Source organism: Lissotriton vulgaris, chromosome 6 (genome assembly GCF_964263255.1).
Source record: "Lissotriton vulgaris chromosome 6, aLisVul1.2, whole genome shotgun sequence".
NCBI classification, from domain to species: domain Eukaryota; kingdom Metazoa; phylum Chordata; class Amphibia; order Caudata; family Salamandridae; genus Lissotriton; species Lissotriton vulgaris.
The window spans coordinates 1,509,313,985-1,509,340,933 of NC_141694.1; the positions used below are offsets into that span (position 1 = coordinate 1,509,313,985).

Sequence of the window (26,949 nt, forward strand, 5' to 3'; positions counted from 1 at the left end):
TTACTTTTAATGTAATTTGATGATTTGGTTAGAGTGAGCTTCTGCATCTTCTCACCACCCCTCTTCTACAACCCACCCCTCGCTCCGGCTCACACCTCATCCGAGTTGTATACATTCCTTTGGTAAAACTGACAGAAGGTTCTAGTAGGAAAGAGGTGGACAAACAGAAGAAGACTGTGAAGTCAGTCTATTCTACAGAAGAGTTGTTTTACTTTAGTCTTGGTCAACCGGCATGTAAGGGTTTTTCTGTCGATTTTTCTTTTTCATTTGCTTGAGATTGTTGCCGTTTTTTGTCTCTCATGTAACATATGGAAGCTTTTTCCCTTCTGGAGGAGATGCAATCGTGTGTTGCACTGTTGTTTTCACAATTGCTTGGCGGTAGTGTCATATATTGCTCCTGTGCCAAGGAATAAATCGGCAAGTATTTTTTAGCTGAAGTTGACATTCTTCAGTCTCTGCTAGCTTGCTGGGTAGAGTTTTCTTGTGGTTGGTTACATTCATGACTCCAGTGACCTCAGTACATTTTCAATAAACACAGCTTCTTTAACCTAGCAGTCCCAAGTATTTTTTTTTTTTACCAAGCAGTTATAGGACTCGTATGTACCCAACAGAAACACTAGTACTTGTGCACATTTAGGAACTTGTCTTGGTCTTTAGGCCTCTGCCTTTCTCTATATGGCTCAGCCTCAGTAAGAAACCTCCAACTGCAAAGGGTGCTGTTCATGCCTGCCACAGGTTCCATAAATATATCAACGCCAACTGTGCCATGCAATCCTTGCCACTTAATTGCATTTAGTCTGACTAGATGCTGCAGTTGTTTGTCGTTCTAGACCAATACTGTAATTGTTATCCTGTGGCTTTTGAATCATCAGGACTTTGTATCGTGGAATTAGAAACTATACATTTGACTCCAATAGTCAAGGACGGATTGGCGAACACCTGGGATAGCTGTATTTTCCTTCCTGTGCCTTGAGAATACTAAGATACTATTTAAGTCCTATTGCCTGCAGAGGTGGGCAGTAACAGTCGTTAATTGCCTTCGATGCAATTATGAGCCTGAGCCATGAGTGAGGGTGCGTAAAAAAAGGCATTAAGTAACAGGTGTTATTGTTCTGCAGGTAAGGGCAATGAGGCTGTAGCTCCACCACCCAGTCCAAATAATGAGCGCAATGGATGCAGGAGCTGTAGCTCACCAGGAGCTCTTAAAAACCTGCATCAAAGGAGATCCTGCAGTGTTTCTCCGTCTCTCTGTCTTTGCCAAAGCTGATGTTCTAGCCACCCTCACCTCTTCTTTTTGCCTCGGTGAGGGGAAAATGCCAAAAAGCCACATGAAAAGTAAGAAAACAAACAAACTGCCATGTCTGGTTCATTTTTGGTTTTCGTCTAAGACAGCCAAATCTCTGTCAGCGTAATCTTTTGTTACATTTAAAAAAAAAAACGTACCTGTTTAAACCCCCCCTAATATTTAGCATTGGTTGGCTTGGACGTCCCTAATTTCCTTGCTTCTTATTGGTCACTAATTTGCAAGCGCGGAAATCTCATAAAAAATGTAGAAATCGCTCCATTTTAAACTTACTAAACGAACTTCCAATTTCCACTTTTCTTTGGGTTGATAAATCTTTGCCACCGTATTAGATAGAATGGATCACAACCCAAACACATCTCTAAAATAAACTTTGTCTTCAGCATTTGATGGTCAGTCAATGATGAGAGGTTTGATAATGTTTTAAAAATGTATTTTCTCTTTAAGAGATTAGTCTGTATTTTTTTTTCAGATTAATCAAATAAACCCTTTTACAGAAATAATAGAGGAATTTTTGGTTGGAACAGCGTGTTCCATAAAGGAATTAGTCTCTATCTTTATCTAAAGGACCTAACCTATCCAGGGAAGAACCCATAAAGAGTTCCTTTCGGAAATGAGCAAGTACAATTTTTAGTAAAAGACTAATAACTATGAAGAAGTTGAACTCCCCAATCAGAGTAGTTCTGGAGACTAAGCAGGGTTCCCTTACAGATGCAGTAGCAACCGTTAAAACAGGGAAAGGAATTAACCACAGCGGTAACAATGATCAGCATGAAGATAGAAAGTCTCCTCATAAAGCGTAAGGAAAACAAATAAATCGCCATTAGCAGTAGCTTATGGCAATTCGGGCTAGCACAAAAAAGTGTTAAGGGGCATGGTCCAATAGGGGTGCATTCTAATGCCTTAACTCTCTAGCTAGGAGAACATATATAGAAAGCACAAAACAGGTTTCAAACCTTGAATGTTGAATCCTTTCTAACCAATAGGAAAGGATCTTCCAATTGTCTGTCTTCCTCGATTCCCACGGTAAGCTTCCATGTTGACATGTAGTTATTTGAATGTGGCTACAGCGTATTACAAAAAGATACATCTCGGAAGGTTTTCATGAGAACCTTTGCAAGCCTACTCTGTTAGCTATTCAGTGTCCCTTTGTGGAACAATGAGCTGCTCTCTAAAAAGAAAAATTGATATCTGGAATATCCTGGTTAGATCAAAAAAATGTGAACCTACAATGAGAATTTTCTTTCATTAATATACTTGTTCATTATAAACATGTGGCAGAGGAAACAATTGAAAATATAATGAAGTCATATGGTGTGAAGAAGGAAAGAAATATATTTTTCAGCAAACAGCACACAGCACATTTAATGAAGGTGTCAAGTTCTACAGCTGAGCTATAATGTTAAATCAACATTTACAAAAAGGCATTTATTTTACTAAAGGGATAGGAAAGAATTCAAGAAAATATTGAGACCTTGCAGTTAAAGAATGATGTAATTGGGAACTTTCTGCAGAAATGAGCAGCATTTGAACTTTTTGCGTGTTTAATAAAAGCACATTTTCTCTAACCGCTATTTTGACATGCATTTTCTACGTTAAAGCACGTTTTTACATTGTTATGAGGTAAATTTACGGAATAACTTTCAACTTCCACAGTCACAGCCTCCTACTTCCTCCTGGGGCAACATGTGTCCGTACCGTGGAGCATGCACCAAAAACAGCCACTGCCCGAAAGCTCCTGTAGGTACTTTTAATTACATGTTTTACATGCACATTCTAAGAGTGCATGTGCCTCCATTCCCTCCCAGCATCTTGCTGCCCGTCTCCCGATTTCCATTGTGTTTGCCGCTCCCTCCCTCCCCACCAACCTCTCTTGTCTTGCTTGCTCTCTCGCCCTCTTCTCACTCTGTTGTGTTGCTGCGCCCTTCCTCATCTCCCTCATGTTGCTTGCCCCTCCCCCCATAGTCACCCCGCCCTCTGTGGTGTTGCATCCTCGAACTCAACCTCGATTGTATTGCTTGTACTACACCCTCCAACTGATGTCAGTGTTTGCTGCACCCCCACCATGGTTCCACTGCTCTCCAACCCTCGCTCCCATTCCACCACCAAAACCATTGAAGCCAAAAAGCTTGTACGGATGTGAGTGCTATTTGGCTTTGTTCAATGTTTTTCGATCCACTGCACAGCAGGGCGAACTGCTGTGCAACATGGCTTAAAGCAAAAACAGCGATATGACACAGTGAACCCTGACCATATCGCAGCAGATTTTTTTTCTTTACTTTCTGACATGTTGCACAGCAGCCCACGCTGCTGTGCATCATGTTAAAAAAAAATTGACAAAGCAAAAAGATCTTGCACAGGTGAAACATATTGGGCTCACATTCTCTCTCAGCAAGACGAAGAGCAGCTGGACAATTGAACATAACTTTCTGTAAAGACAGGACAAATGTCTGAGAAGCTCCGCGAGAGCCCTACCGGGAGATCAAGACAGAGGAGCATTGTGGGACCGATGAGTGATTCTTCTCTGGGATAAGGGGATTTTCTTACATGTGAACCAGAGTTCAAGATTTTTCCTATTCTACTCCCGAAAACTGCTGTCTGAACTAAAGAAACTCTTCAAAGTGGAAAGCATTCTCTTAAGGTCACAGTATCATGGATTTTATTTCTTCTTTCACTATAGACTAGGAAATGAATGTCACTGCATTGTTCTGAATTCTCTTCTTCAACAGCATTGTGTCAAACAGATTTGTGATGTTAGATAATTTCTCCGCTAGATTTCTCAGCTTATATGGGTCCGAGTAGCATCTATTTACATTTTGTAATTGTTGGTGTTGATCTTCTTTTAGTTGAATCAGTGGGTGAGGGGTTTGTATATGTGTTAAAGAGAAATGGTGAATGGGTGACCCCGAGGAAGCTGATATCCTCCCAGGTTTTCCCAGACATCCCTTCAGCGCTATACAAAAGATCAGTCTGATCACTCCGCATCACAATTGTGTTCCCAGAAGTTAAGACAAATCTTTGTTCTGCTTGTTTCTGTTACTGCTTTCTCTCTTCTAATCCCCCTGCTAGCTTCCTCTCACCATTTCCCAGTTAGCCTGCTACTTCTTGTATTGTATTGCAGAATTTAAATAGTGCTTACTAACCCTATGTGTGGCTCTGAAGCGCTTGCCTACTTAGACACCAGGTTGCACCATGTAGGGTATGTAGTTAGAATGGTGCTGTCTTTGCTTTTGATCGTGTGTGAAAAGTGTTTTCATATCATACTTGATGACTACAGAGTTGCAGGTTTTATGTAATGGGACTCCGTTCCTAGCAGTATGGTGGATGAATGGGTGTGAATGATGGATGTACATTTTATGGTTTTCAGTAAGCTGGTGGTTTTGAGCAGCTCTGCAGGTCCCTTTATTGTATTTCTTAGGATCGTATTCTACTTAGCTGGCTACTGCACTGGGTTGTTCAAACTGATATTTTCTTTCAAAGTTTCTGGTCCTGAGCAGGCATTGGTTGGTGGAAGAAATGGTGCGGAGATATTCTGTCATTGTCTTGGCCCACACTCTTGCTTATAGTCTCTGGGCTATATTTCCTCCTGTGGCTTACACATCTTGAAAATGCCACTTCACATGGTCTGCTGTTGGTCTAGCAGTTGGAGTCCCCAATGTAACAATCCCCTTTTATTCCAGAAACAGGTTGGAGAGTTAGGATAGGGTTTTACTCCAGGTATCTCCAACCAGTCATTCACGAGCTACCAATAGCTCGCAGACCTTTTCAGAGTAGCTCACAGCCGTATGTTAATTTTTAAATAATCAAAACGTCCCATTTTCCTTTTGAAGTTACGGGAAGGCTGTGTTATTTTACATTATCATCAGGTTGCAGATGGCAGGGCCTGAGAATGAGCAGTGCTCAGACCTATGACCCAGGATGGGACACGGAGATGAATAACTGAAGCACTGAGGTATTCAACTCTTAAATAGAAGTCCTTGTCAACTCACTATTGGAGTGTGAGAAGTGTGACTCAATGGTTAGAGCGGCAGACCCTGATGCAGTAGTCTGTCCGGGACCAGGGTTCAATTCTCGCCTCGGCGGGTCTTGGGCTCAATTTCCTCGGACCTGATAATTCTCGCCTCGGTGCCTATTCTGATCATGAGCCCCACTCTGCATCTCTGGGCAATAGCTTGCTTAATCTCTACAACGGCCCCAACAGCGCTGAGGATGCCTGACTTCACCTTGGGGGTGCCCAGGAGTGGGCTCCTCATAGGGAAAGGCCAGGAAGGGTTCCTCGGCGGTATTTGTACAAGCGCCGAGATGCCTCCGGGTAGTCGTGCGCTATATAAGTGTGTAATTATCATTTTTTTTTTATTAGAACAAAACTATGTTTCTGAAAGCTTTTAAATGGGAGAACAATAAAATTAAAAGTTACCTTAATGATTAAAATAAGTCTTCATTTGATTTTGTTTTCTCTTCTTAAATTAAGCCAATTACTTCTTAATGTTTTAGGACACCTGTTTCTGCACTTTAAATTCCTCTCATTTAAACAAATGGATTTATTTTTCTGTGTTCACCGAATCTGCAGGCCACTGGGAGCAAGATGCTTGCTGTTTGTAAATGTGAAATTTGGAAATGGGACAAAATGTAAATGATGAGTTTTATGGAATCTATGTAAACATAAAGTTAACTTTTCAGTAAAATTTTCTCCCATTTCAAAGTGTCACCTTTACACACAACAGGCATCTTGCCATATTTATAACTGGAAAATACAACAATTATTTTAATTGAGAGAAATTTAAAGTAGAGAAAAATGTTCCATATTACGAACATTTTTGCAGCGCATTTATCTGCACTTTATATGTCTCCCATTTTTAAAAACAAATGGTTCTATGTTTCTGTTATATATTTAACTGTGCCACATGTGGCGAAAGATAGTCCTCTGCCACAAGTACATACGACACAGGCTGTCAGTCACCCATACATCCCATTCAAACGCTTATATGTTTATACATCCCCATAGACCACGCTCTAACTGACACACACGGCAGCCCTGTCATAGTGCCCCTAGTCAAAGTATTTTGTTCAAATCCTAGTATCTGGCTCTATGTACATAAGGAGTAAGTCAATGAAGATGGTCGTTGGGGTATCTTGTAACAATGCTCGATTTGCTTAGCTTTCAGTAGCTCACGCTGATTTCCACTGATTAGAAGTAGCTCTCACAATAGAAAAGGTTGCAGACACCTGGTTTATACACTGAACTAGGCTTAAATGCTATTGGTTAGCCACTCTAAAATCTGCAAGTTCAGACACCTGTTAAAAGTTGTTGCTTGTTTTTGTGATTCATGTTTTGAGAATTTTTTTATCTGTAGGCCGTCGAGCATTGGATGAGAGGCAATAATTCCTTGTTCTTTAAATATTCGAGTGCCTTTCTAACATTGCATCACTACACTTTTTCTAGGATGCGAGTTTTATACAGCACTTAGTTGCATGGGTTACTGACTTTGATCAAATGCTTGAGCCTGCTTGATTCAAAATTGATTCTCACTCTAGTTACATATGCTTTACTTTCCTGTCCATGGTTTGCTTTTAAACATCCTCTGTCACCTCACATGATTCTCTTGAGACCCTGTATATCTTGATCATTACTCACATACTCTACTTGATTAGTCCGCATTTAATACCAGTTGTACCCATCATTGTTCTCTTGTCTCTTAGGGTTGTTGATTAAGACTTCAGTTTCTTTGTGTCTCTCACTGCCATTGTTGTGGATATTTGTGTATTTTGTATACAAGGCACACACAAATGACTGTTCACAAAAAGAGGACAAAGTTCCTATTCCAGAGTGCAAAAGTCACCCATGTAAAAGGGTGCAAGCAGTCACCCATACATTAAAAACAGGAAAGAGTGGGGAAAAGTAATCCTAGGTAAAAAGTACCCTGATAAGAGAGGGAAAGACATTCTACATCCTCTGCTGCCTTCACACACCCCGGAGGATGTCATGCTTCATCATCGGGCGTTTTGCTCCTCGTAGGGCCGGTGCTGCAATTCCCTACGGGTCCCCCGAAGGGTCACTTTATCAGAGATCTTTTAGAGGATTAACCGGATGTTGCATGCGGGTGTGAGGGGAAGGGTAAGGGAGGGTAAATCAATGACGTGCAAACATAATGGTGTAGTAAAATCAAGGGTATGGAAGCAGCGACAAGATTGTCTAGATAACCCTTGGCAGTTGTTAGTACTGCTTAAAAATTGACTGACCCCACAAGGCCCACTATGCCTGGGTGTCACCAGTCGTGGTCAACATGTTTCGCGCCTCTATCGCCCTTAGGTCATTGGCGCTTCTTCAGGACCAAAAATAAGAACAGTGAAGTGCACATGAACAAAATACATAAAAGTTAAAATGAGAACCCTCTTATCTCAGCCAGGGCGGGAAAGAGGACATGTGTCCCCGCTATGTGGTTATAGATGCTATATAGAAGCTGCTCCTGAATGATACCTAGAAAAAAAGAAAACAAGGTAAGCCATCTGTGAGCATCAGTAACAACTTGATGCATCACAAAGTGCCACTTACATGTACACAGTGCTTCAAATAGAAAGATTAAGCAGGCACACAAGACTGGTCCATGGGAGGTCGGGGGCTGCAAGTTAAAGGAGCCTTTAGCTCAAGTAACGCATATGATGGTGTTTAAGGCAACTAAAATTGGCTGTATGGAGTTGATTAAACATATAACAACTATGCGACAAAGATCTGCCAATGTTAAAAAATGATAACAATACCAGACCGTAAAACAGGTGGTTCATATCAATATGCTTACCTATTACTCATTAAAAGCTCTCCTCCAGTGGTCAAGGGAATGGACGCCCGTGGAAAGTCAGGCTGTAAAAACCAATAGACAAAGTCCAGGTACATAACCGGGCAAAGCACCAGTGGAGTAAGATGGGCTTAATAACAATCATCAAGTGATTGAAATGGTACTTACTAATTTGTGCAGGCGTAGCCTCTAGTTCACCTACCCCTGTCCAAACGCTCGCCGAGAGTGAATTAAAAGCGGCGAAATGCAGAGTTTAAGTAGATCGGGCGGGGGCAGAGAGGCGGTAACACTTTACGGAGAAGCCTCACAAGGAAGTAATACAAATGCGCATGTGCGGCACAGCGACGCAGTAGCGCATGTGTGTCAGCCGGGCACACTGCTCCCTCGTTTATGCGCACTGGCTTCATAATCAAGGAAAGTAACAATGCCGGTAGTGACTAAAAGTTCAAATCAATCCTCAAAATTGCTCCGGCTTATGTTTCTCCTCACTTGTTCGGGCATACCCCCATGAAACAGGTCCTATTATCAAGACTGGACCACACCTCGAAATAAAGGGGTTAAATCTATGTAAATGTTTGCGGTATGAACCCGGTTCTGATATCATGACTGGACCACAACCCAAAGAATAGCTTAAGTCTATACAAATGTACCCAAATTCACAACCATCGATACATAGTTGATGATTAGGTCATGAAAAAAGGGGGGGGGGTTGGGGTGCGTTAGTAGAGTACAGCCAAGTAGCCTAAAACAGAGGACTAACATGTAAGTCCTGGCGTATTTTATTGCAAAGAGTTAGCGACCCGGAAGTATCCAAGGCTACCAATTCAAGACATAACATAAAGTCAGCACCCACGTGCTATGGATCCGCCTCGTGTGCCCGTTTGAGAAGGGAGGGAATAGGGTAGGTCCCACGGCCAACCAGCCGTGCATATCAATTCAACAAGAGAGAGGGAGGGACCAAGGAGCCAATAAAGGTCCAGTGTCCATGCTCCTAAACCAAATCTGTTCACAAAAAGAGGACAAAGTTCCTATACCAGGGTGCAAAAGTTACCCGTGTAAAAGGGTGCAAGCAGTCACCCATACATTAAAAACAGGAAAGAGTGGGGAAAAGTAATCCTAGGTAAAAAGTACCCTGATAAGAGAAGGAAAGACATTCTACATCTTCTGCTGCCCTCACACACCCTGGAGGGTGATTGCTTGCACCCTTTTAGTAAGTACAATTTCAATCACTTGATGATTGTTATTAAGCCCATCTTACTCCACTGGTGCTTTGCCCGGTTATGTACCTGGTCTTTGTCTATTGGTTTTTACAGCCCGACTTTCCGCGGGCATCCATTCCCTTGACCACTGGAGGAGAGCTTTTAATTAGTAATAGGTAAGCATATTGATATGAACCACCTGTTTTACGGTCTGGTATTGTTATCATTTTTTAACATTGGCAGATCTTTGTCGCATAGTTGTTATATGTTTAATCAACTCCATACAGCCAATTTTAGTTGCCTTAAACACCATCATATGCGTTACTTGAGCTAAAGGCTTCTTTAACTTGCAGCCCCCGACCTCCCATGGACCAGTCTTGTGTGCCTGCTTAATCTTTCTATTTGAAGCACTGTGTACACGTAAGTGGCACTTTGTGATGCATCAAGTTGTTACTGATGCTCACAGATGGCTTACCTTGTTTTCTTTTTTTGTAGGTATCATCCAGGAGCAGCTTCTATATAGCAGCTATAACCACATAGCGGGGACACATGTCCTCTTTCCCGCCCTGGCTGAGATAAGAGGGTTCTCATTTTAACATTTATGTATTTTGTTCACGTGCACTTCACTGTTCTTATTTTTGGTCCTGAAGAAGCGCCAATGACCTACGGGCGATAGAGGCGCGAAACATGTTGACCACGACTAGTGACACCCAGGCATAGTGGGCCTTGTGGGGTCAGTCAATTTTTAAGCAGTACTAACAACTGCCAAGGGTTATCTAGACAATCTTGTCGCTGCTTCCATACCCTTGATTTTACTACACCATTATGTTTGCACGTCATTGATTTACCCTCCCTTACCTATTCCCCCCCCCCCCCCCCCTCCCCTTTCGGGGGACCTGTAGGGAATTGCAGCACCGGCCCTACGAGGAGCAAAACGCCCGATGATGAAGCATGACATCCTCCGGGGTGTGTGAGGGCAGCAGTGGATGTAGAATGTCTTTCCCTCTCTTATCAGGGTACTTTTTTACCTAGGATTACTTTTCTCCACTCTTTCCTGTTTTTAATGTATGGGTGACTGCTTGCACCCTTTTACACGGGTGACTTTTGCACCCTGGTATAGGAACTTTGTCCTCTTTTTGTGAACAGATTTGGTTTAGGAGCATGGACACTGGACCTTTACTGGCTCCTTGGTCCCCCCCCTCTCTCTTGTTGAACACACAAATGTCTTTCATATTTCACTATACTAATTCAACACTAATCCTTTATGGGTTCCGTAGTAGCGTGCAAATACGATACAATACATCTTGACGTTTAGTCAGCGTCCACCATGTATTTCTGCCTTTGCCACCACAGCACGATACTGGGCATAAGTTAAATATCATGATGTAAAATGCGTTAATAGGTAGTTAGATGATGTTTAATTTCTCTTGCCACTGTGATTCACTTAGGTCAGTAATATTTCTGGTTTATTTTTTAGCATCGCAAACTAGAGTTTTTGTTGGTATTTGTGGACGGGAGGTGCTTCAGTATATCATTATGATGCTCTAAAGAACTTTTGCAATATCTCTTTTATTTATAGATCTATGATAACCACATCTGCAATGCTTATCTTTTCGCAGTTGGACGGGTATATTGCACGGAGCTGGGCAAATCAAAAATCAGTTTTGGGAAGTGCCCTTGACCCATTGGCAGATAAAATCCTCATCAGCTTTTTGTATGTCTCGCTAACTTATACAGGACTTATTCCAGGTGAGTATGGCAAGGTCCATTGATGCAATGATGTTTCATTTAATTCCGGTATTAACTGAAGAGTTTAAATGTCAGAGCTTCGCTTTAAAAACTCTATCTTATGTGTTTTGTCTTTTTTTCAATGCCTATTATCATAGGTACAATTCGATTGATTTGCTTTGTAGCACATGAAAGGTTCATGTGAAAAACCTGATATCAATAGATATGATATATAAACGTAGAAATAAATAAATGCTTTTGAGATTCAGATTGAAGGATTTGAGGCTGCGCCATCTTCCTAAAATGAGATTTGCACTGTGGGCCTTGTCCTTACCACTCTTAAGGCTCACATAGTAGAGCAGGGCTCTTTCGTGGGTCTCCATGATGCTGTTGTGCCAGTGGTGAGTCCAGTGAACAAGACTACAATGCCCATCATGCAGCCCACACCTTGAGCTTGCATTGATAGCTAGATAGCCTAAATTGAGAAGTGAATTCAGAGCTGTATGGGATGGCAGGGCAAGGGAGATTTTACTTCATCTTTGGCCTGCACTGACTGAGCTCCTGAGCATGAACAATGTGTGCGCACCAGAACTCTTTCCGTTCCTTTTCAGGCACTGATGAATCTCAGTCTACTCGAGAGTACCCATTTGTTTTATTTTTTGTGGTCCGAGTGCGAACCGTAAGTCAATCAAAGATCTGCTTTGTTCAGTCTTTGAGGCGTTCTCATAATCTGGGAGAAGTGGATTTTATTTCTTTGTGTCCCATTTTTTGGGGGGATTCTCAGTGCATCCAAAGATGGACCGGTTTTTGCTGGTCGAGGTGTGGATGTAGATGTGGGCACGACTGAGACCAAGAGCTGGAAACCTTTTCTGTGCGACAATTAGCAAAACATAGATCATCATGGGTAAGGTGGAAGTTTCACCGAGACTGAGTAATAAGCCACCGAACAAAGGTGTCGTCGCAGTCCCATCGGGGAGTGAAACTGGTTTTGGGCAGGGTGATAACAGCATCATAAAACTCAGTAATTACATCACCATGAACAAAGGACAGGATCCTGGGAGACCACTATCTTGTGCACCCTTAGACGATGGGCCCTAAACAGAAACCCACCATCTAGTATTAGCGATTAAATTTGAACTAGCGCTTCACACCCCATTGCGGGGCACCAACGTGCATTATTGAATTGGTAGCATGCTTCAGTGCGCAGGAGTGCATGGTTGGCAGAGTGTTGTACTTGTAGGCAATGTATTTGGGAGCACTGTGATGTATTTGAGTGACAAGAGATGCTTTTGTCTTGTCTTGAGGCACAGCATCTAGCAGTAAGATGGAGGAGGGCATATGAGAGGCGCACAGATAATTATTGTAAGTAGCTATCAGTAAAACTTTACACTGCAAGGTCCATAGTTTGTTTCATGGTATCTGTAACTCTTTCAGTTCACCGCTTATGCTGCCTGCAAACGTTTAGTCCTGGAGGAGAACAAGTGGAAGGATGTTATAGGTAATCCAGTTAATGTTAGGGCAGGCTGACTAAAACATACTGGCTCCAACGTGGCACAAACCAAGATACCAAATGGAAGTTGCCTCCTCTTGTACAAATGCACCACACGAGTTAGGAAAGAAGTGCAGCCACACTTGAGACCTAAAAAAGAGTGTTATCTGCACTAGATACATCACTTTCCTCCAAACCTGCGTGGTTAGCTGTGTGACCATCACAAAAGGGGAGATAAACACTGTTGCAGTCTATCCCCCAATCATGCAGGAAAGCATCCACTGCCTCTGCACCTGCCTGCCAGCTGAAGTGCCTTTGAAGCTGGTGGTTTAACCATGAAGCAAATAAATCTATCTTACAAGAGCCCCACCTGGCCATTAGGTCGCTCTAGATCTTTGGATGTAGATTCCATGCACTAGAGTAGTGGTTGTATCTGAATTCACAGTCTGCCACCAGGTTATGCTTGCCCTTACGGTATTCTGCTGCTACATGAATCCATCTGTCAAGAAACAAGTGCCAAAAACCTCTAGCCAGATCTGCTACAGCCTCGGAGCTGTGTCCTCCCACATGGCTTGTGTGTTACAGCTGAGACATTGGTAATTTTTAAGAGACTGCAACAAGTGACCCTGTCTTTGATAAGGCTCTTTACAAACCTGCTATGTGCTCAAGGCAATTAATGTTGAGTTTCTGTTGTTTTTCTGACCTTCGACCTCCTGTTGAAATATCCACACTTCTGGCCCCCAAACCAAGGCAACTAGTATCCCACTCTAAAACCAGATTCAGGTTGGGTCAGAAAATTGCGTTCCCATTTCAGATTTTTCATCTTGAAAGTAAAGGTGGGTGAAGTTTCTATTATTGCTTTTGTGTATTTGATTAAAATTTGGGGAGAATTTGACAAACATACACAGAATTAAGTGAAATACAAAACCACTATTTGGGTGTGTATTTTAGCGCAAAATGCTACTCATGTCAATTTCAGCCTAGAGTATGGAGGTAGTGCTGAAAAATATAGCAAAAAAACCACGAGCACCACAAACAATAACTGCCCTTGTTCTGCTGTGTACTTGTGCTAAATCTTTATCATGAACACTTGTAATTGTGCGACGTTGTGAAATAACATAATTTTTGGAATCAGACTTAATAGCAGTAATATCGTCACCCAGGCCTACTTGAAATGCCGATACACAAACCATTTAATGAATTTATAAAAGTTGATAGCTGGGCAGTGACCTTTCTCCTCCTTTTGCACAAATAAGAGGGTATCAGTAAATGTCTGAGATTCAGTAAATTCTTGTCCACTACTCCTTTTCCCTCTATATCTACCCCCTCCTTGTCTATGAGGAGACACTCCTCTTGGGATATAGACAGTGGACAGGCTGTCATCTGTTGTACTGGGCATGCATAGATCTTCCTTTAAAAACTCCTGACCACCTGGAGTGCTCTCACATGCCTGGTCAAATGGTGCCACCTATGAACTAACAGAGCCAGTGCACCGCTCACATATGGAATGGAAGAAAGGGTAGTTCATAACTATATATCTTCCAGGACATTAGTTGAGCATTTGAAGCACCCTAAGTCATCACATCTGCAATCTCAGTCTGTGGTGCAGAAGGGCCCTTCAGATCTACTGTGGTTTGCTATTGTCCCTTTCTTATGTAATCCTTGCTTCTCCGGAGCCTTGGAATCTGTGATGGTCCAACGAGGAACCCTGCCTAGGTTGTCCCTTTTAAGATCTTTGGACACAAATATTTTTTTAATAAACACATGGGCTTTATCAAGCAAAGAAAAGGAAATACATTTCCTTGATGAAAGAGTTGCTTAATAGTTCACCATCAGCCGCTAGATCACTTGCCCCAAAAATGGCTAGAATCCATCTTAATCTGAAAAGGGAATCTGAGCAAATCCTTCATTGAGCCCAAGCTTTCCAGAGAAAGAGTTCTCTCGCTTCTGCCATATCGAATATTGTAGTCAACTGCACCGATCTGTACCCTTTTTGAGATCCCTGACATATTCCATAAGGAAGGTGGGCATTTTAGTTTTCATTTCTGGTGAGGGGGTAGCTTTGACCTCCAGGGATGCCCTCGTACAATCTTTCCAAAGGTGGTCCCTGACCTCATTGTCCTAGGGTTTCCTTAACATACTTTTACTGAACTGAACCACCTTGAGTACTGGGAATCATCCCGAGGCCTGGGCTGCTCTCCCTGGTCCCATTCATTTGTCCCATCTCCTTCATTGAGGTACTTGATGTGTGACAAGTTCATATAGTGGAGTATGCAGAGGATTCTCAGACATTCAGATTCCACTCTTTCCTAGGGTCCGTGAGTGGGACCTCACACCCTCTTTGCAAGAAGGCTTCCTGCAGTCTCTATAAAGCAGCAGTTCTTCACCTTTTTACTTTTGTGGACCCCATAGAATCATTACTGGAACCCAGGGACTGCCACAGAGTCCTTATTGGAAGATGGGAACATACAATAAACAAATGTCTATTGAAAAATCTTGTTTAATTCACAATCAAAATGTTTTTTTCTTCTAATTTTCATTATTGCTTCTTTATTTATATATACTTTAATGTTAATATATAATTTTGTATACAGTCACACGACTCAGTGAGTAGGCTTCGCAGCCCTCCAGGGGTCCTCGGACCACTCTCAGGTATCATAATTTCAATCCCCAGCACATGTAAAAGTTTGAAAATGAAACCGATGACAGCAGTAGCTATTGTAAGTCACAAACAAATATATACAGAAATCAAAGTTGTTTCTAAGATCTTTATTCCGTTTTGTAGATTCTTCGATAACAGATCTTAAGCCAACACGTGTTTCGTTGCCTCAATAATATGTACATGCAACTTTTTAAAGGCTTCTCCATTTTCTGTTTATATATTTTGAAGTGTGGTTTTAATTCCATCCCACACTGTCCTTCGGCGTGGGGGGACTAGCAGAAATGCATTTCAGAAATAAAATATCCATGTTCTACAATATTGGGGTTCGGTCATATCTTAGTATCACCGCAAATGTCCTGCGCCCACACGCCGACCTCTCCTCATACTTGAGAGCCCATAATCTGGTCCTGAAAGCTGCATGGACAGAACACTGCAACCCAAGTGCTATTTGAATGGTCTCTGTAATCAGCCAATTGGACCTTTATAACTGTCCATTGCATTTGGGGTGGGACAGAAAATATTTGACTTGTTAGATGCCATTAACCTTAATGAACTTGTGAAATTCTTGGTAAGTAGACTATACCCCATTATCACTGATGAGTAAGTCATTTACTTAAGGAAATCAACCACTTCCTTGGTGTTGGGCTGGGATACAAATGTTTCCTCTATGCACTTGCTAAATTAATCAGTTGACACAATGGCATAAAGCGCATGCTAAGAGGAAACAAACCCATCGGTCTTATGAAATCAATGCCAAGTTTAATCCGTGGTTTGCTAAGCTGTGAGACAAATGTAATGTTCTGCCATGTTTAAAAAGAGTGCACTAAGAAGAACTGCAGAATTTCGCTCTTTAAGATTCATAAATGTAAGATGCAGCGGGCCAGCTTTGACTATAGAGACATACCTCAAGGCAACTAAGGGTTCAGTACCCACACCAAGATGGTGCCTGTAATGTGTAAGGTAATGCCCTCTTTTCTAGAGCACCGACATGTGGGTAATGTCAAATTTGTGGGCCGGGTACAGCCCACAGAAAGCTGTGCCACACGGCCTTATTCCAGCTTCATTCTTCTAAAACCCACCTGGAGTCCGGTGCGGCTCGAGGCACTCGATATGTAGATTTTAACTAGGTGAGGCAGCTCCACACCGCTTGTCTTCGGCTTACTGTGTGTTCAGTTCCTATCAGAATGGAGAGCCACAAGTTTGCAGCTATATAATCTTGTCTAAAAAGGCTTCATACACATACTGTATAGGAGCATGTCTAGCCGTGTACTTAGACCGCAGCTAGGTCCTGACTAGCGCATTGTAGAATGGACCCTGAGATGCAATGAATAGGGTTCTCCTCCTTCTCTGACGCATTCCCTGAATCCTACAGTATGTCCATGTTTGAGCATATTTTAACAACTTTGGTGCTGTACGTAGTGTAATCGCCGCGTACATTTGTGCCATATTACCATTCATTAGCACAAACCAGGCAATTTCTGCATTGCCAAATCTATACCTTCCTTCAGCACGCATTTGGGCAGTTGATGTGGGTCTTTAATCAATTAAGGTTTATTTCGCCTTGGCTCCAGTGCTACATTGTCTACATCATGAGCAGTAATTGCAATAATAGATAGGAGCTAGTTACTGGTGGCATGGACCCATTGTAGACTGCGTGCTTATCGGGAATTCCATATATAATTAGCTTATCATCACCTTATAAAGGCTTCAGCCATTCTCTTTTGCCACACCCCCCTTGCCATATCTTCTGTTTCACCTATCATCTGCAGTTCTTCTGTTAGTCTATGTCAATATGAATAACAATAAATTCATTAATAAACATGAAATCATATCTTTATTGACTATTCGGCCGTTGTGACCTCCACGTCAAACCTGACTCCTCAGAAAGGCTTATTTAGCCAGGCCCTGAGACCGAGGTCACTGATTTGACAGTTCACAGGTGGGGTGGCACGTAGTCAGCAGGCAAATGTTTGAACAGTAATTCCCAGACAGATCCCACAGATAGGTGCAGCGACAACACAATAGTCTAGGGAGATTGTCCCCAATAAAGCAAACATGGCCGAAGGGGTGTGCGTGTTCCCAAAACACCATAAAGTCAGATGCCACATGAAGTTAAGAACACATAACTAGTCAGGACACAGTACACACAGTGATCATGCTCGCCCCATGCCGAACAACTGGACACGTTACCCACTGGCCTTATTGTATCTGCACAAGGTCAAGGCCCACCCGGATTACTCATCCAATACCTTAATTTATGGCTCTAAAGATAGATGTAAAAATTCCTTCCCAAAAAAGGATCACCAGAAACATTTGATTACATTTAATTAACTGTATAAAAGTCTGTTAGACCAATTGTATATTGAGACAGTCCTACGACCCTGTGACTGTGCTCCTGGCCGCATTCTGTAATAAAACAAATAGTTCCTGTTTTTCCAAATGCCTCTTGTATTGTTTTTTTCAGGGTATTTTATGTTGAAGCAATATTTCTTAGTGGACTCTTTTTGAACATGGTACAACATGTGGGCACAGAGTCCATGCCATTGTTTGAATGCTGTGACCCACCTTTTATCATTACTACTGTTCATGGGATGCCCTATTGAAGCATCATCAATCAATCAATCAATCAATCAAGATATTTGTATAGCGCGCTACTCACCCGGAGGGTCTCAAGGCGCTTGGGGGGGTGGGGGTGTGGGGGGGGGGTCCGCTACTGCTCGAACAGCCAGAGTTGCTTCCTGAAGGAGAGGTGGTCTTGGGTCAGACGTAGGTGGATGGGGAGGGAGTTCCACGTCTTGGCTGCCAGGTAGGAGAAAGATCTTCCTTCCGCGGTTGCTCTTCGAATGCGTGGAATGGCGGCGAGGGCGTGGCTGGTCGATCGTAGCTGGTGGGTGGGAGTGTAGAAGGTCAGGCGGTAGTTGAGGTAACTGGGGCCCAGGTCGTGGAGGGCCTTGTGTGCATGGGTGAGGAGTCGGAACGTGATTTTCTTGCTGACGGGGAGCCATTGCAGGTCTCTCAGGTGACCGGAGATGTGGCTGTGTCGGGGGATGTCCAGGATGAGTCGTGCGGAGGCGTTCTGGATGCTTTAGAGTCTTTTCTGTAGTTTGGCTGTGGTGCCGGTGTAGAGGGTGTTTCCGTAGTCCAGTCGGCTGGTGACGAGTGTCTGGGTGACCATCTTCCTGGTTTCGGTGGGGATCCATCGGAAGCTCTTTCGGAGCATGCGTAGGATGTTGAAACATGATGATGAGTCAGCGTTGACTTGTCTGGTCATCGAGAGGGAGGAGTCCAGGATGAAGCCCAGGTTGCATGCGTGGTCCGTTGGTTTGGGTGCGCTGCCCTGGGCAGGGGGCCACCAGGAGTCGTCCCAGGCAGAGGGTGATGATCCAAGGATGAGGACTTCCGTCTTGTCTGAGTTCAGTTTCAGGCAGCTGTTCATCATCCACTCGGCTACGTCTTTCATCCCTTCGTGTAGGTTGGTTCTGGCGGTGGCTGGGTCGTTGGTGAGGGAGAGGATCAGCTGGGTGTCGTAGGCGTAGGAGATGATGTTGAGGTTGTGTTTCCGTGCGATGGCTGCGAGGGGGCTCATGTAGACGTTGAAGAGGGTGGGGCTGAGGGATGAACCTTGTGGTACGCCGCAGATGACTTCGGTGGCCTCGGATCTGAACGGGGGGAGGCGGACTCTTTGGGTTCTTCCGGCGAGGAACGAGAACGAGATGATCCACTCTAAGCAAACGAAATGAAGCCCACAACTCAACAGCCTGGATCTACATAGGATATTAAAGAAATCTTATGAGGTATATTGTACATGCCGTTAGCCTCATTTAAATGTTTTATAGACGCTGGATACTGGACGGATTATTCATCAGCTTTTTTACCCCTTGGGAGAAATTATACTTGGTGCCGGCTGGACCCTAGTTGAATTACTGAAATCCATAAAGTTATCTCACTGCCACACATGACCGGGAAATTAAAGCCATTGTGTGAGTTGCAGGATTGAGATAGAAGGGTGATGATGGTGGAGGTAGTATGACTTGGGCGTATAAATGCAGTGTAACAGTCTAGCCCTCTGTCACCCTCTTCATGTCACTGATAAACTTGGTCTAGATGAGAAGACATGACTGGATGGGCTTTTCTATGTATATGGGCTATAAGGTACTAGATGTATTTTCTTTGATTTTAGGTTGTACTCAAATATCACTTTTTTCCCTATCCTCTACTACTTTGTACAAATTGGTGGAGGGTTTTGTTGTGTAGGTTCTAATAATAGAGACCGTATGAATCTTTCATTCTTTGAATATTCATCACTGTGTGGTCCGACTGAATGCCTTCGCAGATCATCGCCCATTGGCCAACCATTACTATGTTTTATATTGTGTGGTCCTGAAGGTGGATCGCTGAAACCCTGGATTTTTGCAGCCCCAGATTCCTTTTGCCTCTCGCTTATCTAATCTTACACATGAGGCTGCAGCAATTCTGAGCATTGTCTATGCTTCGACCCCATGCCAAGATGCTTCTTTTGGAGCGATAGTCGTGCTTTACAATTAATACAAATATGTAAATTATCTTTCACCAACTGAAACGTGCATTGACTGTTTCTGTGAGAGATCCTGGTACGCAACATTACAATGACAGAAATTGGAGATCTTTTCTCGTTGTAACTTTCAGTGTATGTGAAGAGTGTATACTCAGACGTGAGTCCCAGGCTCTCCACACCACTGGAGTCAAGCTATCCAGGCTGATGAAGGCTGATAGCCAGAAACCAGTCCTTGGATGCTTGATTCCGGTCTGGGAAAGACATTGCTTGGTAGTTCGGACTGGACTGTTCCCATGAGGCACAGGGTCAGAGCTGATTTGCATATATCCAGTGTCTAACCCAGGGTGGCGTGGAGTGCAAAAAAACGATGGATTTAGGCCCAGTTCCTTGTACTGGGGTGAATGTATGACATTGTTCTACATTCTGTCCATCAACTGTGTTTTTTGCAAGTGTATGTGAAGAGTGGCTGGGATGGGTATAAATTGCATGTGAGAGCAGATGTGTGTTTTTATGTAAGTGAATGAGTGAGTGGTTTTGTGATATGGGGATAGAAATAGGTGCACACGTGACATGCAGTCTAATGCAGTGTTTTTGTAGAAAATGTATTAAAAAAATGTCTCCGCTATGAAAATGTGTTTTGATATTGATGAAATGAGGCGTAACTAATTAAAAACTTACCTGTGAACATTTGTAAATATAGCAGCATGCACTAACTTGGTTAAAAAAACCGACAACAAACTAAAATAATATGCTACGGTAACACGCATATGTGGTCTTAAATTGTTTCCAGTCAGCCCACCGCGCACTTTGATCAGCCATTGATGAGATACAGGTCGTTTGGGATTTTTTGTTGTTATTGTTTAGTTTTTTGATTTCCCCCCTTATCCCAGACCGCAGATTACTAAGGGGGTACCTCTTTTATTTTGTGTAACAGCCATGTCTTGTCACACTAGTAAATAATGGTCAGATACTGTAGAAGCCCATGGTAACATTTAAAAAGGTTGCCTGTAAACATGCCAGCAATAGTAGTACGAAGTCTTTAAATTGGGTCTGTGGTTTGCTTGAAAGCATACAGAATGTTCCCATTAGTTTATTTGTTTTTATCATCGTTCTTTCACCTGTGGTATGTTGAAACATGATCCATCGCTGAATTTGTGGACTGTGTATTAATTGTGTAATTCAAATATATTTATTGAAATAGGTAAGTAGTGGATTGTTTATGATTATTGTCTTTTGTTTTAAAAAAAAAAAAACATTCAGCAATGATGTACCATTGAGTTTGTTTTTTGTTTCTTTACTTAGTGCCACTGACTGCAATGATCGTGTTAAGGGACATTGTCTTAATTGCTGCTGTTTTTTATGTACGATACCAAACCCTTCCACCACCTGTAAGTATTATCAGTAGTTTTATCAGCTAATTTTGCGTAACATATTTTTTAAAAACATAAATATTTTTAGGTAGTATATTTCGACTGAGTTAATCCATCAGTCTCTTGCAGTATTTTGATCTGGCATAAAATAATTGATTATGCAAGTATTTCTTAAGGTCTTAATATAAATACTTTCCACCCGCTGACAGATCAAAATGATTATGCAGACATGTTCTGCTATGCATACTACTAGAAAACGACCTTAACCCCTACGCTTCTGGGCCTCATCACGTTTAGCCATTTTTTTTTAGCTATTTGGTGTAGTTAGCGCTTAGGCCTCCATAACATTTTCTCCACATAAGCTGCCCAGGAATAATTTACGCCCTTGTTTCCCTACATCCAGGGGAGTCTAAAGGTACCACAGGTTTGAGGATTCACCTGGAGGGGTATATATTGAAATTGAGTTGGGGAAAAAACAGCCATTTATGTCTACGTTTTCATCTGTAACTTATGGCAGATTTTCGAAAACCAAGATACCGTTATGTCTGGTGGAACCTTCTGGTTGCGGGGATGTATGGGGCTTGTAGGTTCTGCAAGAGCCAGAGGTACCCAGAGCCAACAATCGTGCTGCACCGTACAATGTTTTTTTATGGTGTACCGACTATTCAGAAATTCAAATGGTAAACAATAAAGAATGGAAAATGGGTATGAAGAAAAAGTCTGTAATTCTGAAATATACACCGACTTTAGGAGCACAGTGCTTGTTTGTACATCTCTGAATTTATGGGTACCCATACTTGCATGTTTCAGAGGGCATTTTGTAAAATTACACACTTGCTTACATTTGAAATGCACAAACGTAGATCTATTCAACTAGTAATAACAAATGTTCGACTATTCTATATTCTATTCTATATGTCTCCCAATAAAAATGATAACCCACTTGTGCGGCTGGACCGTGCACCTGTGACACAAACGCCCCAAAACGTGACCTATGTGCCACATATTTCACCCAATTGAACGCATGTGTTTTTTTACAAGGTATCTAGCTGTGGATTTTGGTCCCCAGCTCAGCTGGTACCTAGGGAAACATGCTAAACCAGTACATTTTTAAAAACTAGACACCCGGAGGAGTCCAGGTTGGGGCGACTTGCGTGACTTTCACCAGTTTTTTTTTTTTACCCAGAATCCTCTGCAAATCTCAATCATTTCCTCAGAGAAATGCAAGGAAAATGTGTGTCTTAGGCAAAGTTCTAGAATCTGCAGTCAACCACAAATCTTTCCAAGAAAAACAGTGCCTCAGTTGTGTGGGTAGGCCAAGTGCCCGCATCACAAAAGGGTGCCAAACGCAACATAGACGCATCACATTTTCCACTGAAAAATTATGTGTTTTTCCATGTGGGTAGCTTTGGATTTCAGGGCCCCAGCTCAGCCGGCACCTGGGGAAACCTACCAAACCAGCACATTTTTGGAAAGTCGACACACAGGAGAGACTAGGGTGGGATGGCTCTCGTCAGTTTTTTCTTTTACCCAGTATCCTTTGCAAATCTCAAACTTTGCCTCAAAAAACTAATTTTTCTTGCTTTTCTGTGAGGAAGTGTCCTGGAGTCTGAAGGCAGACACAAATTTCCTACCAGCCAGCATTCCCCCAAGTCTCCAGAGAAAATTGTCGCCTCAGTCATGTGGGTGGGTCGTGTCCAAAACACTGAAGGGCCCAAAACATATTGTGGAGACATCAAAACTATCTAGATAATTTTGATGTCTCCACTATATTTTTTGGGCCCTTCCCTGTCACGGGGACTTGGCCCACCTACACAAGTGAGGTAGCATTTCTATCGGGAGGCCTGGAGGAACGCTGGGTAATAGGATATTTGTGGTTTCCTTATGATTGTAGAAGAATATTGCAAAGAAATGCAAGTAAAATATGTGATCGAGTTTTGCAGGGAATTGTGGGTTAGAAAACTTAATGGGCTCCACCAGAGGTACACCACCCTGTACTCTCTTGGCTGTCTAGTTTACAAAATATCTTGGGTGGGTAAACTTTCCCTACGGACAGTGTACACCCTGGCAGAAAAAGACAAATATTACCGCACAGTCATCTATTCCTCAAATTCACACACATACTAGTTGAGTTTGGCAAATGGGAATTGTAAGTTACAAAAAGCTGAACCAATGACTCACTTTAAAGCCGCGACAAGGCACTAACCGTTTTACAGGCCATTCACACACTTTCATGCGTGACACTGACAAAATCATTGACACGCCCAGCTGCGGGCCCAGCACAATAGAACACTCACATCATCAGACAGTCAACGGCCTGTCACTTTAACATGCCCACATGACTGAGAGAGCAATCACACTGACTGGGGGATGATGGAGTGTGTGGCCTGTCATATGGTTGGCAATGTGTGTGTGTAATGACCAGCAGAAAGTCACTACACACACACACCGCCAGCCAATACCAGCTCATGCACACCGCCAGCTAAGTGCCAGTCCACGCACACTGCCAGGCAAGTGCCAGTCCACGCACACTGCCAGGCAAGTGCCAGTCCACGCACACTGCCAGGCAAGTGCCAGTCCACGCGCACTGCCAGGCAAGTGCCAGTCCACGCGCACTGCCAGGCAAGTGCCAGTCCACGCGCACTGCCAGGCAAGTGCCAGTCCACGCGCACTGCCAGGCAAGTGCCTGTCCACGCGCACTGCCAGGCAAGCGCCTGTCCACGCGCACTGCCTGGCAAGCGCCTGTCCACGCACACTGCCAGGCAAGCGCCTGTCCACGCACACTGCCAGGCAAGCGCCTGTCCACGCACACGGCCAGGCAAGCGCCTGTCCACGCACACGGCCAGGCAAGCGCCTGTCCACGCACACAGCCAGGCAAGTGCCAGACCGCGCACACTGCCAGCCAAGCGCCAGTACACAAACGCCACCAGACAAGCACCACGTTATAGGGAACAGAGGTTCCTAGCTTATTCAAAGTCATCACAATATAGTATAGAACACAATGGAAAAACTATACGTTATGATTTCCTTGCCCAGCCGGGCAGGGAATTTATTTCAAAGAAACAATGTCAAATACACATTACAATATTTACACAGATATAGCATGACACAAGCCTGTGCCGTACCAAAAAAGAGAAAAGGAATGAGAGTAGAGTGAAAGGGGTGTTTTTTCAGGCAAAAGAAAGGAGCAGAACAGGGCACTGTAAGAAAATTTGAGAGTGATAACAGTATCGCCTGGAGTAGAACATACACAATCTTATTGATAATAACGTAAATGTATGTCCACTCATGGGTGTCGACGTTTCGATCCCTATTGCTCAGTTAATTAAATGGGATCATCATCAGGACTTAGAAATAAATATGCCTGAAAGTAAAAGCCTGTTAGGAGAAACAAAGAAAATACAAAAGTTTTTAAAGAGTACACCTAAGGAGTATTTCTCGCATGTCTGTCGTCTTTGTAACACATCCGGAATCGCAGTGTGTGATTTGTGAAGGGTGAGCGTGCCAAGTAATAACACAAAAAGTACTGCTTTGACAACATTCGAAATCGCAGTGACATGCGTGGTATGCTGCGGTATGGACTGTGTGGTGACAGTGAATGACTTGGCTACTAGTGGAGCGTGGTGGTGTAATGGGATTTGGACAATAGCCATAATTGTAGCTCATGGTGAACGTGATGGTGAATGGTGTTTAGGCTGAACGCCATGATTATCTATTGCTAGGGAGACCTGATTCTGATATTATGAAGGGGTGAGTACCACTCCTACCTCTGTTGTTGAGGCTTGGTATGTGTGGGAATTCTCGGTAGAGCCTCTTGATTGAGAGGTTTGTCGCACGTCAGGATTTCCAGGTACCTTATTAGAGACTCATCTCTGGTGTGAGGTCAAACTAAGACACAATCAGACAAAACGTCAGTTGTGAGCCCGGTGGCATAATAAACATTCAGGTGTGTTAAAATTAGTAAGTAAGGAAAAATCGTACCCAGGGGTAGAAGACCATAGTGGTCCTTGTGGGGATCCAAAAACAATGAGAGTTTTATTATTGAATAGCCGGGTAACCCGTTTCCGTTTGATTCCTCGCACTGAAAGTAGTTAAAAAGCGAAACCACAGTAAGCAATTTAGTCAAGGGTAGATTGCTAGGGTAGGGCTTCAATGGCCGGTACGGCCATTGAAGCCCTACCCTAGCAATCCCGTTTACCACTTGCCCCCATTGAGGAATAAAGGTAGGTCCCACACCGCTAGACAATTATTACGGCAGACCAAACGCATTTGACTAAATTGCTTACTGTGGTTTCGCTTTTTAACTACTTTCAGTGCGCGGAATCAAACGGAAACGGGTTACCCGGCTATTCAATAATAAAACTCTCATTGTTTTTGGATCCCCACAAGGACCACTATGGTCTTCTACCCCTGGGTACGATTTTTCCTTGCTTACAAATTTTAACACACCTGAATGTTTATTATGCCACCGGGCTCACAACTGACGTTTTGTCTGATTGTGTCTTAGTTTGACCTCACACCAGAGACGAGTCTCTAATAAGGTACCTGGAAATCCTGACGTGCGACAAACCTCTCAATCAAGAGGCTCTACCGAGAATTCCCGCACATACCAAGCCTCAACAACAGAGGTAGGAGTGGTACTCACCCCTTCATAATATCAGAATCAGGTCTTCCTAGCAATAGATAATCATGGCGTTCAGCCTAAACACCATTCACTATCACGTTCACCTTGAGTTACAATTATGGCTATTGTCCAAATCCCATTACACCACCACGCTCCACTAGTAGCCAAGTCATTCACTGTCACCACACAGTCCATACCGCAGCATACCACGCATGTCACTGCGATTTCGAATGTTGTCAAAGCAGTACTTTTTGTGTTATTACTTGGCACGCTCACCCTTCACAAATCACACACTGCGATTCCGGATGTGTTACAAAGACGACAGACATGCGAGAAAGGGGAGAGATCCAACACATACAAATTCGAAGCCCTGCTGTTTAGTGGCATTCTGCCACCCCTCTGGGGCAGATAGGCATACAAATATGACAGAAAACGGACAAATGTATTCCAAAATATTTTCCCTCTAAACAGGAGTAACTCTTGCTCAAGTGGCCTCTCCCAAACATATAAAAAAGAAAATACATGGGGTCTAGTGGGCCTCTGCTCCCTATGGCATACCTGCCTGAAACACCCGATCAGCCCTCTGGAGCAGGTGGAATTCCAAAACCAAAGTCCTCCAAGGTGAGCAACCCTTGACCAAGGAGTCGCTCCCCGTGATCATCATCATCATATAAAAATCCCTAGCATCTAGTGAGTCCATCCCCCAAAATTCTGAGAAATACATCCCTGGTGGTCTAGTGGATGGATTCCTGCTCCACAATTGTTGCCCCACCTGCGATTGAGGAGCAGGAATCCACATCATACAGGTATGGGGGTAGGGAAAACTCTTTCCTACCAAAAAAAAAAAAACAACAGGAGAAGGATTCCCCTTTGGAAGGTCCTCTCTGATGACGCGCTGAATTCAAATGGCTTATTTGTATATATTATACGCTTATTTTCTACTTTGTTGCAGCTCTGGACAAGTGTAGAAAATATGAATATTTAATAAGTTGGTTTAAGTCACAAAGTCTAGCAATACCAAAGCTCGCTCACAGCCCTGTCACGAGTGTTGCAGGCCATGCACGTTCTTCTGCTCAAGGATGCGGGTGCAGTGGCACCCAGGGACCCCTGACTATGGGGCTGATTTATGTGTTAGCAGTAAGGATACTCCGTTGCAATAATAATAATAATCTGAGCTTATATAGTGCCTGGTTACACTAGCCAGTGTGTCCCCGCAATGGTGATGAAGTACTTTTACCACCGACAT

The 26,949-nt window shown here is 43.2% G+C and overlaps 1 protein-coding gene across 1 annotated transcript in view; it reads left to right on the top strand.

Annotated features, from left to right (window-relative positions):
- The window catches only part of CRLS1 (cardiolipin synthase 1), a 103,598-nt gene that overhangs the window by 34,725 nt on the left and 41,924 nt on the right, over positions 1-26,949 (top strand). Inside the window, exons 3-4 of the mRNA XM_086927686.1 lie at positions 10,916-11,045; positions 21,012-21,097. Coding sequence (XP_086783812.1) covers positions 10,916-11,045; positions 21,012-21,097 — 216 coding nt within the window. The remainder of the gene's footprint in view (positions 1-10,915; positions 11,046-21,011; positions 21,098-26,949) is intronic.